Here is a 15,404-nt window from a genome sequence, read left to right as displayed (position 1 = left end):
AAGCTACTTAAAGCGTCTTATAATACCAAGCTTCCTTCTTGACACCACCTAATAATTCTCGATATGTCGATCAGTGGTGCCTTCTGGGCACTACTTGCATTTTCGGCGTTGGTATCAGCAGCTCCCTACGCCGAGCGCACCACGTGTGGCAGCAAATTGGTGTCCAGCAGTAAGCACAAGGGAGGCGGCGAGATCGGTCAGTGGGCCGGCTACAGGAGTGTTGGGTACTACGTGAGTATTGTGCAATGCCCCTCACGTGCGAAGGTATGAGCGCGATTGAGTTGACCAAAATTATAACCCTTAGACCAACTGGTACGTTTACCCCTCGAGGACTCTATCACCAGTCGTGGTATATTTTACTGATTTGGGTTTGGTGACCAGGGCACTTTACGATCCCCAGGACTTCTTCGTCACCAACATTACGGCTTCAGAGTACACTCACCTTCTCTACTCATTTGCCAACGTCGATGGTGTGAACGGTACCGTCTTCTTGACAGATGAATATGCCGATCTTCAGGTACGCTTGCGTTTCCATAAGATCCCCAAGTACCATATCAGGGTGAACTGACAGGGCGACGTATCGGTGTCTGGACAGTACGAGTACCCTGGCGATGACGAGGATGAGAGCTGTAACAACCTGTATGGCAACCTAAAGCAACTCTACCTCATGAAAGAGCAAAATCGGTGAGTGTCGTACCAAGGAGCTGTAACCTACAATACACTTATAGATCGGACAAGGCTGACTGATGAGACATAGCAACCTCAAGGTTATGCTCTCCATCGGTGGGGCTGGCTACTCCACTGTGAGTCTCATGTCGCCGAGTGATGATGTGTACTGTGAGATAAATCGTGTCAAGCTAACGACAAATTGATTGTCTTGTTGACGGTAGAACTTCGCGAACATAACGGATTCGGACTGGCGTCAGACTTTCGCAAAGACTGCTGTCGCTTTGGTACACAATCTCGGTTTTGATGGTCTCGACATCGACTTCGGTGAGTCTGTACACTCCAGTCCTGCCACCTATATCATTAGAGCTGTTAGCTAATCATCGCATCTCGTCTTTCAGAATAGTAAGTGGCCTTTGGTATGACTATCAATATATCTCATTGACGAATACTGTTCATATTCCACCTTGAAACAGCCCTGACTCTACCCAGACTCAAGCGACAGTCGATCTTATGCGCATCCTTCGAGAGCATCTGAACAAAGCTGCTGAAGAGGATTGCGCCGACCACTATCTTCTTTCGGTAAGTCATCGATGACCCGGTCAACAGTATCTTTTGGCGTGAATGGTCCGCTGACATGAGTCGATATTCGCCATAGTGGGCCGCGTCGTGCGGAGAATCGGGCTGGGGTGGACTCGATGTTCCCGGTATGGACCAGGTAGGTCGTCGTGAGTTCTGAACGACGAACACTCAAGCTGATTGTCTGAGACTATAGTATCTCGACTTCTGGAATCTCATGGCGTACGATGTGAGTAAACCGATATCACACGCATACAACCAAACATCACTGACATGATGAGACTCAACAGTTCTCCGGCGAATGGACCGACAAGGCCTTGCCCGCTTCCAACCTTTACCCGGACGGCAACCCGGCCAATGACGTCGGTGCTTCCGGTTCGCAATGTGCCGACCATTATCGAATTTCTGGTGTGAACCCAAGGAAGCTTAACCTTGGTCAGTATTTCTCTTCACGAAGGTTATGAGTTTGGATTGACCGGTGTGTTACAGGCATGCCACTGTATGGAACTGCTTTCAACGGTACTCAGGGGATGTACACTAACTGGACTGGTGAGTGCCTTCATGTGCAATAGTGGTATTGCTTCATGTTGGCTGATATACCAACGTAGATCTCGGTGATGGGGATTGGGATCAGCCCGGAAACTACGATGATAAACATCTCCCTCTTCCGGGAGAGACTGTGGTATACAATAAGACCCTCGGTGCTTCTTGGAGTGTCAATAAGTGAGCGTGGCACGTGTCTAGATCGGGAACCAAAAGCTAATTCGGACCTCGGTGCAGTGCCACTGGCCACATCGTCTCTTTCGACACGCCTACCGTCGCTCTTCAAAAGGCTGAATATGTCCTCGACAACCAACTCGGTGGTATGATGTACTGGTCCGTGGACCAAGATTATTCCCGACCGCAAACCCGAGGTCGGCTCAATGCTCCTATGATCCCAGCACATTGGGAGCATACCCATGGCGCAGCCAGGAAGAAGCTGTACGGCCATCACAAAGGTGCACCTTGGCCTCTTCCCGCAGAATTATCGCCCATTCGCCGAGATGTCCACTCAAGGGAGAAACGTTCTGACGCCGTTCCGGACGCTGCAGCGCTCGTCGTTGAGAAGAGGTGGGACGACGGTAGCATCGACACTAATGTCGGGGAGAGTCTGGTCGACGTCGTCCTTACCGCCTTCACAAACTTCGGCGGCCCTTTGGACTCGAGTCAAAACAACCTTCATTACCCTCACTCGGGTCAGTATCTCTGCACGCATTCATAGATCACACAGGGAATGAAATGCTTTGCTGACACGTCAGACCTCATCGCAGAGTACGATAACCTCCGAAACGGGTTTCATTGATCTAGCTACTCGTTTCGACCATTTCCTACGTCGATGACACCGTCGACTCGTCCCATTTGCTTATTTCACGGACTATGTAAGGATCCCTCCTCCTTTCTACCCTCTCCCCCCTCCACCACTTCAGCGCTATCCCTTGTACAGCGCTTATTATACACAGTATGCATATCCTGCCTGTGACACGCTGCCTTCAATGTACAAACACGTTTCGTACCTTACAACTCCATGCGGATCACTGCCTGAAATACCTTGTCTTTGTGTCGCCCCTTGCGAGGAGATCAACTGAAAAGGATACCACATTTTGTGGCACTTCGCGTGAACATCGAACAAACTGCCTTTCGTGAGAATGTCGTGCATTGGTCTGGAGACGGTCTTCAGAGCTTTATTGATACTGCTCAAAGACCCATACTGCTAGACATGCTTGGTTTCCACTTTGTTTGATCTCCTGCGTGTCATGACAGTCACTTTAACATCATACCTGTGAGTTCATGCCTCGTACTGATGTTCTCGTTATCCTTGCCACAATCATTGAACTTGTAGAACATCATTAAACGAGCTAGCTATCCCTTAAACAAAACTCGAACAATTTGTCACGGTAGGTGTCACGATGATCAACAGAGGCTTCAGTCAATGAGGCCCTATCACACCACGGAGACAAGGTTGAGTGATATTTGCCAAAGGCGTCAATTATAATGGCGAGACGGACGAGATACTCAGCGAGAATGACGAAAACAACGAGAATCCGAAGAGAACAACCTCAGGATGAGCGTTGTGGCCTTGGACTGACTGAAGGCTAAGTGATATCGTCAAGAGCGATAACAAAGGTACGGTGTATGACTTTCAATCGGGAAACCACTAAGGAAGAGAGTACAAAGATGAGAATAGCCATTCTCCTATATATCCATCCATCCATCCATCCATCCATCCATCTGTCCGTCCGTCCATCTACGTTGAGCGATATTCTACAACTCGGCGAGTTAGTCAAATTAGACCGAATAATAGATGGGTTCTGTCACGACCGTATACCGATAATCGCGAACATGCCACGAAACTCGTCGTAATTCATAGAACCTCGACGCGTTTATACGAACTTAGAACTATCACATCGTCGTACCGCGAATCTTAGATCTTTACCAATACATGTGAGTCCAGAATATGGCCTTTCAGCAATTGGCAACCGGAAACATGAACATAACCGAGAACAAGCGAGAATCGCAAAGGAATATAGATGAAGGAACAACCGTAGTCAAGAGAACGAATCCCCAGCGATTCTCGATTTTAGTCTTCACCGTAGTACATGAACTTAGCCACCGTAGCCACGATCTTAGTAGTCACCCGATCAGTCTCGACTTAGCTGTATATATGTTATACCCTTAAGTCCATGACACACGCGAACTTCACATCTACAATACTGTTTTGGGTCGAATCTTGGTCATTGGCTGGTCGGTGTGACGCCCCTGACAGGTTCATTGAATGAAGTTCGACGAGTTCGACGAGAATAGCGAGTAGAGCGGCGAGTGCGTCGGGATCTTGTAGGTCATGTGATGTATGTGGCAGTGACCGTCATGACACTCACTCATACAGTCCCACATTTGGTCACAACCCAACAACTCTTGTCGTCATCACTACCCCTGTCGTCACTGTTGCCACCGTTGGCACTTATTAAACCTGGATCAATCATACAACAAGCCCGAAACACTGTCCCTTTCCTTGGACACCTCCCCTATCCCTCCGTACTGGCGTGACACTCAGTCACCAACAAGTCGTATCAAGGTGCAACCCCTTTGGGTAACTATCAAACATCAGTGTGATGCTTCCATTGAAGTGTGGCCTTTGTCTTGGGGCTATGCACACATAAAACTTATCTGTTTCTTGAGTGGTTTGTCTACAGCACAAGAGTCGATCTGCAATGCAGCCCCTTGTTTGTTAACATCATAGTTGGCAAGTTCTTCCTGGTTGAATAAAGCACTGAGAGCTGAAATGATGTGAAATGGTGTCAAATGATGTCAAATGATGTGACTGTGCTCAAAATAACTTACACAGGTTTTGGCCTGGCAAAGGTTTGCCATGCAAAGTCCTATTCATATTTGACACACTTACCAATTGGGCTGCTAAAGCTATGCAATGTCATTACAATGATTTTGACACCGTCATATCTTCCCTTCTGACATTCTCCAATCAGGATAACAATTACGTCAATTCCCTTCATCACCCTGGTGTTCTGCTGATGATGACAAATGACATCAATGATGTCATACACTTCAGAACTGTTTCAATTCGCCCGGGCACATCGCCTAGGATAACATGCAAAGGAATATCCTTTATGTGGGCTTACACACGTCCACATTGGCATGCTAGAGCTGTACAATGACATCACAATGACCTCAATATCAGCAATTCTTCCCTTCACAAACTCCCTTTTCAAACTGACAAGTGTTTGGATTTCCTTTCACTACTATGCCTTGTCCTGCTACCAACAGTCAATGCCGGTGATATCTCCATGAGAGAAACGGTGTATAAGAGGTGTTTCTAGTTGTGCCCTCCTGTCCATCTTCTTACCTTCTCCTATCACACAAATCATTTCTTCCACAAAAAACACAATCAACTCGTACATTTCTTCATTGAATTTGATCACCATTGTCATTTGCTCCTCTACTTATCCTTGAGGACACAACAATGCCTAGAGGCCAGTATCAGACAGAGCTCTTGGGACCTATGTGTAACAGGTGCCGCACCGTCCATGGCCATTGTAATCGTGAAAAACCGTAAGTTGCCAAGGTCATGAAACCGTCTCTTCCAAACCAGGAGGATGTGTGCAGCTGTTTTGTTAGGCTGACCCCCTGTCAGGAGCTGCATTACCTGTATCAATAGTGGGGAGGGGGAGAAATGTCACTATATGGATCGTGAGGAATATAAACATGATTTGTTACAGAGCAGGAGTGCAGCTGCATTGAGGTGAGTCTACATATAGCCATCTTACTCCGTCACATTCTGTTTCTGCTTGTGGTCACAGTCACAAATAGTAAGGTTGCCATGGGATCAGTAAAGATATGAAAGGTATGGCTGGTGAGCTGGAAGTCCTGGTGTGATCTACCAGGATGGAGGCTAGCTCTCCTTCCTGGGATCAATGATCCTGACCCATTTTTGCAGATACATGTCAATCCTCCCAAACAGGGTTCAATGCTTATTGTGCTGCATTGCAGGGGGTGGGAGAGCAAAAGGAAGAGCAAAAGCACAAGGTACAGCAAGGTCAAGGATGATGCTGGCCCATCAGATGTGTGGGTGATTTCAATTCTGATAGGATATTAGAGGACTGACCTGGTATGTGAAACAGGGCCAGCGCCAGCACTCAAGAGACACACCCTTTGGGGTATGATTATGACCCTGATGCAGATGCTGAAGGAGACAATGTGTCACATGAGGAGTGGTCGGCAAGCACAAACTACCTGCCTTCGAATGTCAACACATGGACACAACCCACCCCTGCTGACTACAGCTCCACTGGTCGGCAAGGCTCATCATATCAGTCAAAGGGCCAATCCTTGATGCCAGTGTACCCATCAGACAAAAGCTTCGCAACAGACAACTTTCCGGGTAGTTCTGTAAACACATTTGGACAAGCAGGTCATACAGGCGCAGGACAAGGCTCAATTGGTGGGGCTGACTCATTGCAGTCATCTAAACCAAAAATCCATTTTGTTATGCAAGATGGCCAGATGGTGTCTCTCAGTCCAGATAGTGAGGAATTCCAATTCAACTGACCCTTGACATCCTGGATTATACTATTCAGACCATCATTGGTTTGTTGACTTCTGCTTTGGTTGTGGTTGTCGCTTGAGCTGGGGTATGTGATGGAGGAAAGAAAAGGAGTCCATGATGTTTATTGACACTTTGGTTACGCTTTGATTACATTCCCTGAAAGCAGTTTTTTAGAATGGATTTGCTACAAATGAACCCGGACCATACTGCACGTCCCGATCACAGGCTCGTGCAAGAACCGGGCACACGGGCAATGAGTACGATCCCCCCTCCTTGATAAGATTGTAATGACATATAGACCAGGCACAACTAACCACTGCTGACCGACCTTGGAGTCTATATGACCTGTCACCGCTTGTAAAGAAGGAGGACATAGTCATAGAGATTGACAGCACACTCAAGAAGAATGTGGATGATAGTGTGTGAGATTGTCATGACACAGGTCACAGCGGGCAGGGACGTCTGAGCAGTCTGTCGATGGTCTGGAGCATGCATATGACTGGTGAAGGTGTAAAGAGTAAACTGGATGTGCACACGAGAAAAATTTCTGGAACAGGTCTTTACAATGTGGTACAACCAGGTCTGTAGAGGATCGAACGGACATCAATGAAGACTCTGTTGGATCACATGAATAGTTTGAGCGAAAGTTGACGGATGCTCTGAAAAGCTTGAGTGAGGGATAAGATAGCTTTTGTAAGAGAAGGATCAGAGGAACACATACACATCCCGGCCAACCTACTGACAATAACAACGCAACTTTGACAAACACTCTATCAACTTTTGGCCTTTGCTCCCTAGAGGAATGCCATCAGGTCGATAGAGATTCCCACTCAGCTCAACTTATTCCCATTCCGTTGTAGTATGAGTGAGTGGTTAGCTAGAACACAGTTAGATAGTGTACATATACCTTGACCAAATCATGAGACATGTAAGCATACAGTCGATCTATCCTACTCCGACCTGGATGCAAATGAATCTCGATCGAAGTAACAGCAAAGGACAATCAGACAAGAACCAGCCGGTTCACCCACTTTCCCATTGAATCTCTTTGGTATCACACATGGCTTACTAGGAGACCTGTGGTGGAGTGCTACAACGATGGAGCAGAGTATGTTCCACATTCCATGATTTTAGAGCAGAGTGGGATGAATGGGTCAACGCAAAGTTCAGTCCCCACTGGGAAGTATGTAAGGTTTGAGGACGGGTGGCACTGAGTTTGGCGATCTTGACATGTGAAGTGAACTGGGAGCAGTTCTTGAAGTGTTGGTGATTCTGTTCATACACTCATACTGCTAGATATAAACTATTCTTGTATCCTTCAATTGCCTGCTGAGCCGGTGACGCGTGTAAGGCGAAAGGTGACAGCCAGGGTCAATCAATCAGGCACAGAAAGCAAAGACAAAATCACGATTGTAACGCGTTTCACATCTCATTGCACTAGCTGGAGAGGAAGAGCCTTGGTATTGCCTTGATATTATGGATCATTGCGACAACACATCTCTTCTTATTTCTCATCTCCACAACATCCCATCACAACGTTCAGAGCAGGACTCTGGTAGCACCACGTTCTTTTCTATCCCTACTTCAAGTCGTCCCTTGGTCGCTCTAATCAACGCCCCTTGAGACCCACCCCGCACGTCCCTTTGCCACCCGACACTCCACACTGACCGCTTTGACGTGTCAAAACAAGGCTTTAGCTCTACTCTCATTTCCACCAACCTTCCATCCACCCCCATCCACCCACACATCATCGACCGAGGCTTCGGGCTGATCATCCATTCACACGCTACTTTATTGCTCGAGACACGCCCGCTGACTGCTTCGCTCGCGATGAGTTACCCCTACCACCAAGACGACTATCGTCAAAATCCAAACTCCAACCTTTATCCTGACTACCACAATCAACCAAACACACAATCTGGATATAGCAATCCATCTCAATACTCCCACCCTACCGACTCGTACTTCTCTGGTGTGTCCACCAACGCCAATCGTGCCCCTTCCCCTGCTGGTCCAGGCGGATATGACACCTCACCTACAAGAATGACGTCGCCAGCCTATCAACCTCCTTCGACACCTTACGATTCGCATGAGATGTTGTATGGTCGTCCGAGCCCTGCTCCTAGTCCTACGCCTTTCCTCGGTGGCGGTCTGCAGCCTGGCGACGTGTTCAGAGGACCAGCACAACATCAACCCCCTCCTCCGATGGAGAGTCGACCCTCATTCTCCTCTTACCATTCCGACTACGTGGACGAGCACAAATCGTTCTCGTCTACAACTCATCTTGCTTCTTCTCCTCAGAAGGAATGGGGCGTAGGGAACGTCGTACCACAGCTTCCTATGCACAACAACAATATGCCGCCGTATCAACCTCGTCAAGAGTATCCGCCTCGACCCGCATACTCTCCGGCACCAATGACGAGCTTCAGCGGTACTTCCCATTGGCACACGATGCGTAATCAGCTACTCGAACGAAGAGTCGTCAAGCAGGTACCTTTGCAGAACGGTAATCTGGTGATGGACGTTCCGGTACCCAAGGGTGTGAGACCGACTACGAAGGGATTGGGTGTCATGGATGGGGAGATGGATAGTATGAGATATTCGGCAGCTACTTGTGATCCAGACGAGTTCATGGCTAGAAAGTTTACTTTGAGACAGTATCTCTATGGAAGGAGGACTGAGCTGTTTGTGAGTCGAGATCATCCAGCTCATGAACCATTCTATCGCCCTGCTCCTTACTATGGAAGCTCTTCAAATGAAATGGCAGCTGACTGCGGAGCCATTTCCATAGATCGTCATGACGATGTACAACGAGACCTCGGACCTACTGCTCAGAACTCTCAACTCCGTCATCAAGAACATCGCTCATCTTACCAGTCGCACAAAGTCAAAGACCTGGGGCGCAGAATCGTGGAAGAAAGTGGTAGTGTGTATTGTCGCAGACGGACGAAAGGTGGTCGATCCAAGGGTGTTGAAGGTCTTGCAGTTGATGGGAGTGTATGCTGAAGTGAGTAACGATCGTCACGCCGAGGACAACAAGAGCTTGACTAACCTGATGCGTGCTCGTAGGGTGTGATGAAAGACCACGTCGCAGGCAAAGAAACCCAAGCGCATATCTTCGAGTGAGCGACAACCTCACACCGTTATGCATATTGAGCTAATCATTCCGATTCAAGGTACACGTCGCAGGTCGTTGTGTCTGACACCGGAGAGGTTGGCTTTGGTTCTGTACCAGTGCAAATCATCTTCTGCTTGAAAGAGTGAGTGGAGATTGCTACTCACAAGGTAGGGACTGACAGCAGACTACTCAACAGACAAAACAAAAAGAAGTTGAACTCGCATCGATGGTTTTTCAACGCTTTGGGACCCTTAATCAAACCCAACGTTTGTGTCCTTCTTGACGTAGGCACGAAACCTAGCGGTACATCGATCTATGAGCTTTACAAGTGTTTCGAGAAGCATCCCAACGTTGGTGGAGCATGTGGCGAGATCTTCGCAGACACTGGCAGATTCGGAAAGCTGCTCTTCAATCCACTTGTTGCCGGACAAAACTTCGAGTACAAGATGAGCAATATCCTGGACAAGCCATTCGAATCGGTCTTTGGTCTGATATCGGTCTTGCCTGGAGCTTTCTCAGCTTATCGATACGCGGCTGTGGCGAATCATCCTGATGGGACTGGACCACTTGCCGCATACTTCCATGGTGAAATGATGAACTTGCCTGGGGCAGAGGCGTCGATTTTCGATAGAAACAAGTTCTTGGCAGAGGATCGTATCCTCGCGTTCGGTGAGTGTCGCCTTCAGCTTCCTTATGTTGCCACGTAGCTGAAGCGAGATGGTTGCTGTTTTGCAGAGATCGTGGTGAAGAAGAATGCCAGATGGCGACTACAATACGTCAAATCGGCAAAAGCTGGAACAGACGTGCCCGCCAGAGTTCCCGAATTCATCTCGCAACGACGAAGATGGTTGAACGGATCTATCTTTGCCGCGACCTACGCAATGGTCTGCTTCTGGAGGATTTGGACCAGTGGTCACGGATTTTTCAGAAAGATATCTTTAACGTTCTTGACTCTTTACAGTAAGTGTCTCGGGTCGCTGAGGCTAGCAGAAGCTGATGTGATCGTGCTAGACCTTGTGAACTTGCTTTTCAATTGGCTATCCATATCTTCTTTCTACCTCGCCTTCTTCTTCCTCATCAGCTCGTCAATTAAAGGCAGTACGGATCCTTTCGGAGGCGCCGGGGATGAGATTTTCCAGGTATTCAACAAGGTCTACATCGCGCTGATGTGAGCTTTTGGAATACTTCGATGCGACGCAAAGCTGACTTGTTCCTGCCTCTAGCTTTGTCGTGCTCGTTTGTTCATTGGGCAACCGGCCCCAAGGTTCGAACGCCATGTACACTTTCTGGTGAGTCAAACTCATTTAGTTGTCTTTCACGCCGCATTGACGCTGATATCATGATGCAGCATCTTCATGTTTGCGGTCTGCCAAGGGATCTTGCTCTACTGCGCAGCGTGGACAGTATACCAGACGGTGCCGCATACTACCGAAGGGTGGTCAGACGTCTCATCTCTTTTCGAGAACAGAACCTTTGTCGATCTTGCCATGTCCTTACTGGTAAGTTACTCTACCCGTGGCAGACAACAGATGTGCTGACTCGCTGAGTAGGCTACCTACGGACTCTACATCATCTCATCGTTCTTATACTTTGAGCCATGGCATATGATCACCTCCTTCGTTCAGTACCTGCTGCTCTTACCGTCATATGTCAACATTCTCCTCATCTACGCCATGTGTAACTTGCACGACGTCAGTTGGGGAACAAAAGGAGACAACGGCGCGTCCAAAGACCTCGGTCAAGCAAAGACCGTTACAAAAGACGGGAAGGAAATGGCAGAGGTTGCGTTGCCGACCAAAGAAGAGGATGTGGAGGCGCTTTGGCAGCAGGCAAGACAGGAGTTGAGGGTGCCTGCGAAGGAGAAGAGCGAGAAGCGAGATGCGGCCACCAAACGAGCAGATGGTGCGTTATCCCCAATAACACGGTCCTAAGATCTATTGAAACCAGTGTGCTGACTACAAATGCGTATCCTCCAGATGACAGGAGGTTCAGGTGAGTACGGCTGCCATAAAGTGACCCTGTTCCTCAAATAGCGCTGACTAGATGCTTGTCTGACCAGAACCAACGTTGTGCTTCTATTCCTAGGATCAAACATGGTCATCATCCTGTTGTTCACCTCGTCAGCTTTCACCAACTGGGTCAATTCACATTTCGTCGTGGCAACCAGCTCAACTTTCAACCCATATCTTGTGAGTGCCGCTTTAATCCAAAAGGTCGTGATGTAAACACCTTACTGATGCTATTGTTGTACAGACCGTCATCTTCTATGCTGTTCTTGGTCTCTCCGCGTTGAGATTCATCGGTTGTGTGATGTACCTCATCCTCCGGTTGTTTGGGTATTAAAGAGGATGCGGATCCACCATTCCTAACCGGTTTAGGAGAGTACGGAATATTGCCTTGTATACACTTTCTTATGTACTGTAGTTCACCGCTGTCAATCTAACCATACCGTTTTCTTCGATCTATATACAATCTTCTTGTACCTCTTGATGTATAGCTTCACACAGGCTGTTAAGTGAATAATATGGTATCACGGAATGCTTTTGTGATGCGAATTCCGTCGGAAGCAATTTCCGCCACCGCTGGTCAAACGTCGAGAGTTGAGGAGAGGTCATTCAACGTCCTCCTTCAACTGACCTCCTTCGTTCTCTTTGCTTACTTGTTTGATATCACAACCAATCTCTCCCTTTCGTGCTCTTTGCATGTTCTCCTTCTCCGTCAACTGTTCCCAGTAGGGAAGCTTGCATGCGCACGCGCCAAAAATCATCTCATCCTTTGTATATATCTGCGAGCCCTACAAGTGCAACAACAACAATCAACCAAGACCGTCCCAGTACACAACGACTCAACAACCCGAGCTCGTACCGTCCAAGTACAGAGTCATCTGAGAACCCGCAGAATCAGCTTTCTGAGAAGAAACGCAGGGGGAAAAAGCAAGATAGGAAGAGGATCCAAGCGAGTCCTGAAACACGATCATTGGTGCAAGAGACTACTCGTCCCCGTACTATCTTAGCAGTAGGGAAGAATCAAAGAGGTCACAGTGTGAGTTTCTGGACTGACTAGAGGACGGAATGGATGGACAGAGAGGTGCTTAATCACCCATATCAATTTATCGTAGACTTCTTCCGACCTAGTCAACTTGCTCTCAGATCCTGTTCATCCGAGACATCCCTATTCCCTGACACGAAACTCGAATGCTAGACCATCTGTCCAACACCCATCTTCGTCATCGTCTTCACTCACATCTCTAGAAGAGGATCAAGGATCGCCTCCAACTGGAATCGGTGTCAAGCCTCGACATCATAGGAAGAGACCGTCGAAACAAATCGTTAAAGATCCAGATCGGCCTCCACTGTCCTGTCCATCCAAAGGAGAAGCATTGGTCTGTCCCCTTAATCATATCCGAGCAACGCCATCTGTGCCTCCACCTGTGACCACGCTTTGGAAGCAGGATCGACCGACGAGAAATCGTAATCCGTCTAACAAAGCAGCAGATAATCAAAGACAACTTCTGAGTCGGGCGAGAGCTTCATCGATCATCTTCACGAAGAAGGCTCCTGACAAAGCAGCTCCGATCAACAGCCAACGAGATCATCTTGTACGACCACAAGAGGACCACCATCCACCTGTTACTGCGCATACTTCTCCGGCCAGAGAAAGATCCGGATCTCGAACGTTAGAAGGTCGGGTTCAATCGTCGCCTTTATCTTTATCTTCACCTCCGCCTTCACCTAGCGAAACCAAATTCCCTCCATCTCCACCAGCACCTTCCGAGCGCCTACCACCCTCTCCGCGCATCTCAAACCTATTCCCCAAACACATATCGGGCCTCACTGTGATGTCGACGCCCAACATCGGCAAACGGTCTCAAGCCGGAACGAAACATAGCCGTATGATCAGATCACCAGTATCCGACGACGACAATGCTGGTGGAAGTTCCGACTCGACACTAACTCCTCCACCGCCAAGCCAGGAGCCAGAGAGGGTAAAGGCAAAGGGGACTGCCAAACCTCCACCGAAAGGCAACAAAAACTACAAGGCGGCTTCCACGAGCGAGCTGCCTCCAGTGGTAGAAGGAGAAGGAAGTGCTAGTCCGACGAAGAAGTTAACGCTAAAGTTGAGTATTGGCTCGAAAGTACGACCGGATGTCCTGGACAGTAATAGCGAAACAACGAAAGCTGGGTCAGCAGGAAAGGGGAAGAAGGGCAAGGTTGTGCCCGCGTCGCAGTCTGCGAATCTGGGAGGAGATGTGCCAGAAGCGTCGACTTCGACGACCACCGCAGCCAAGACTGGAGGTAAAAAAGCGGCGACAAAGAAGCGGAAATCTGAGTCGTTGGAAGGTACACCTGCCGAGGCTGCTCCTGCCAAAGTCGATGTTGAGGCGGAATCTGAACAAGTCACCAAAAAGATCAAGCTTTCAGTCAACCCTACATCGAACAATGAGGCTAAGCTGGATGGGGGATCTGTGAAGGAGGAGAAGAAAGCTCGAGCCGGGAATGCCAAGGGCAAGGGCAAGGCGACACAGAAGGCTAACGAGGCCGTGCCGACAGGAGGAGCAGAGACACAGGTTAAAGCCAAGCGAGAAAGAGCGCAGTATACGTCCTCAGGTTCGGATAGCGAGGACCAGATCAAGGTCAAGCCGAAGAAAGCGAAGAGCGCGAAGACAGTAATTCGCGACGATGACGACGAGGCCGACGGTGCAAGTAGTACCGCGACGAAGAACGCCATCACAGCTACGAAGGACACAGATCAGCTCACCGCTACCGGGCCAATCGAGGGAGTCGAATCGACCACTACACCTGCAGAGGTCGATCTCCCTTTCGCCCAATCATCTCCACCTAAACCGACAAAACCATTACCGAAGGTTGGCAAGAAACCCCGTCCATCCGAAATTGTCGACCAACTCCACGCGAACAAGAAATCCACCGAGACTACCGGCGGTTCTGGTTCAGCATCGTCGTCAAGTCTGGCGAGATCAAAATCTACCTCCGGACTCGCTAACGAAGCCTCTGGTCAGAAGAAACCATTACCGGTCAAAAAGCCTCAAGTGAAACCTGCTACGACAGGCACACCGGTTGGGGTCCCAAGATCGCAAAGCCATGGTGGGTCAGGATTGCTGGGGAACACGTTGGCGATGTTACAAGGTGTGAACACGCCGAAATCTGGCAAAGAGAAGGGGGAAGGGGGGGCGGAGAAGAAGGAGGTGAAGAAGCCTGTTAGGAAGGGAGGTTGGTTGGAAGATTGGGTTTTGACGTGAGTAATCAGTAGTTTTCTCGTGCAGGAAAGACCGGTGGACATGAGTGGCGCGGTCACCCACTGCGAACAGAGCATTACACAATAAATATGTGGGAAAGGTGGCTGACATTCTAACATCCGCAGTGCCGAACAAGAGAAAGAATACGCTGCGAGTAAAGAACAACGAGACGCTGAGCGAAAAGCTCGTGAAGTGTGGAGAGTGAGTCAAGTGTCCCAAATCCCCATTGGCCAATGAGCACGCTTCTCCCTACCAACGAACTCATTGCGATTTGCCGCGTCCTTCGAATAAAGCTGATGTGCACTTCTGCACCCAGGTCGATCCAGTCAACTTGCAAGAAGGCAAAGACTCGTACAGAGTAGATTCGGTAGGTCGAATATCATTCTCACCTCCCGCGACTGTGTTTGTCGCACGGCAGAAGAGCTGACTCTCGCTTTGACAGATGCAAACTCGTACAATCGCGGTCCCAGGCGCAATGGGCATTCAGACGGGTAGAAAGGCGTCGCAGATGGTCGGAGCGCTGTTGGGGTTCTGAGCGGTGTGAAGGTATAAGAACAAGAGGTGATATCGAGATGAGCAACTGGGGTGTTGATAGGTCGCGAACCTGATAGTAGGTACTTGGAGAAAGTCTCTTAGAAACACATCAGTGATATGGAAGAGAAGATGCACATCGTAACATGTGTTGAGAT

General features: G+C 48.8%; 3 protein-coding genes across 3 annotated transcripts; all 3 read left to right on the top strand.

Moving 5' to 3' along the window:
• Positions 1–63: 63 nt before the first annotated feature.
• CI109_103655 (uncharacterized protein) lies at positions 64–2,587 on the top strand (the record flags this gene model as incomplete). Its single annotated transcript, XM_032001845.1, has 14 exons — positions 64–231; positions 305–312; positions 382–517; positions 596–684; positions 758–803; positions 891–993; positions 1,172–1,248; positions 1,325–1,384; positions 1,442–1,474; positions 1,536–1,680; positions 1,735–1,794; positions 1,854–1,968; positions 2,026–2,480; positions 2,556–2,587. The coding sequence occupies 14 exons, from the start codon at positions 64–66 to the stop codon at positions 2,585–2,587; spliced, it is 1,527 nt and encodes a 508-aa protein (XP_031864008.1).
• A 5,586-nt stretch (positions 2,588–8,173) lies between these two features.
• Positions 8,174–11,804, top strand: CI109_103654 (uncharacterized protein; the record flags this gene model as incomplete). The annotated part of the gene is made up of 13 exons (XM_032001846.2): positions 8,174–9,031; positions 9,135–9,350; positions 9,413–9,465; positions 9,520–9,603; positions 9,658–10,130; positions 10,197–10,421; positions 10,473–10,629; positions 10,685–10,750; positions 10,810–10,960; positions 11,012–11,363; positions 11,438–11,453; positions 11,521–11,650; positions 11,715–11,804. 13 exons carry the CDS (start codon positions 8,174–8,176, stop codon positions 11,802–11,804), a joined length of 2,871 nt encoding a protein of 956 aa, XP_031864009.2.
• A 402-nt stretch (positions 11,805–12,206) lies between these two features.
• CI109_103653 (uncharacterized protein) lies at positions 12,207–15,250 on the top strand (the record flags this gene model as incomplete). Its single annotated transcript, XM_065967345.1, has 5 exons — positions 12,207–12,503; positions 12,580–14,714; positions 14,841–14,916; positions 15,032–15,082; positions 15,158–15,250. The coding sequence occupies 5 exons, from the start codon at positions 12,207–12,209 to the stop codon at positions 15,248–15,250; spliced, it is 2,652 nt and encodes an 883-aa protein (XP_065823417.1).
• Positions 15,251–15,404: the final 154 nt, after the last annotated feature.

The sequence above is a fragment of the Kwoniella shandongensis genome, chromosome 6 (genome assembly GCF_008629635.2).
Source record: "Kwoniella shandongensis chromosome 6, complete sequence".
NCBI lineage: Eukaryota > Fungi > Basidiomycota > Tremellomycetes > Tremellales > Cryptococcaceae > Kwoniella > Kwoniella shandongensis.
The sequence above is the reverse complement of the archived record's forward strand: the minus strand, read 5'-3'. Positions and strand labels throughout refer to the sequence as shown.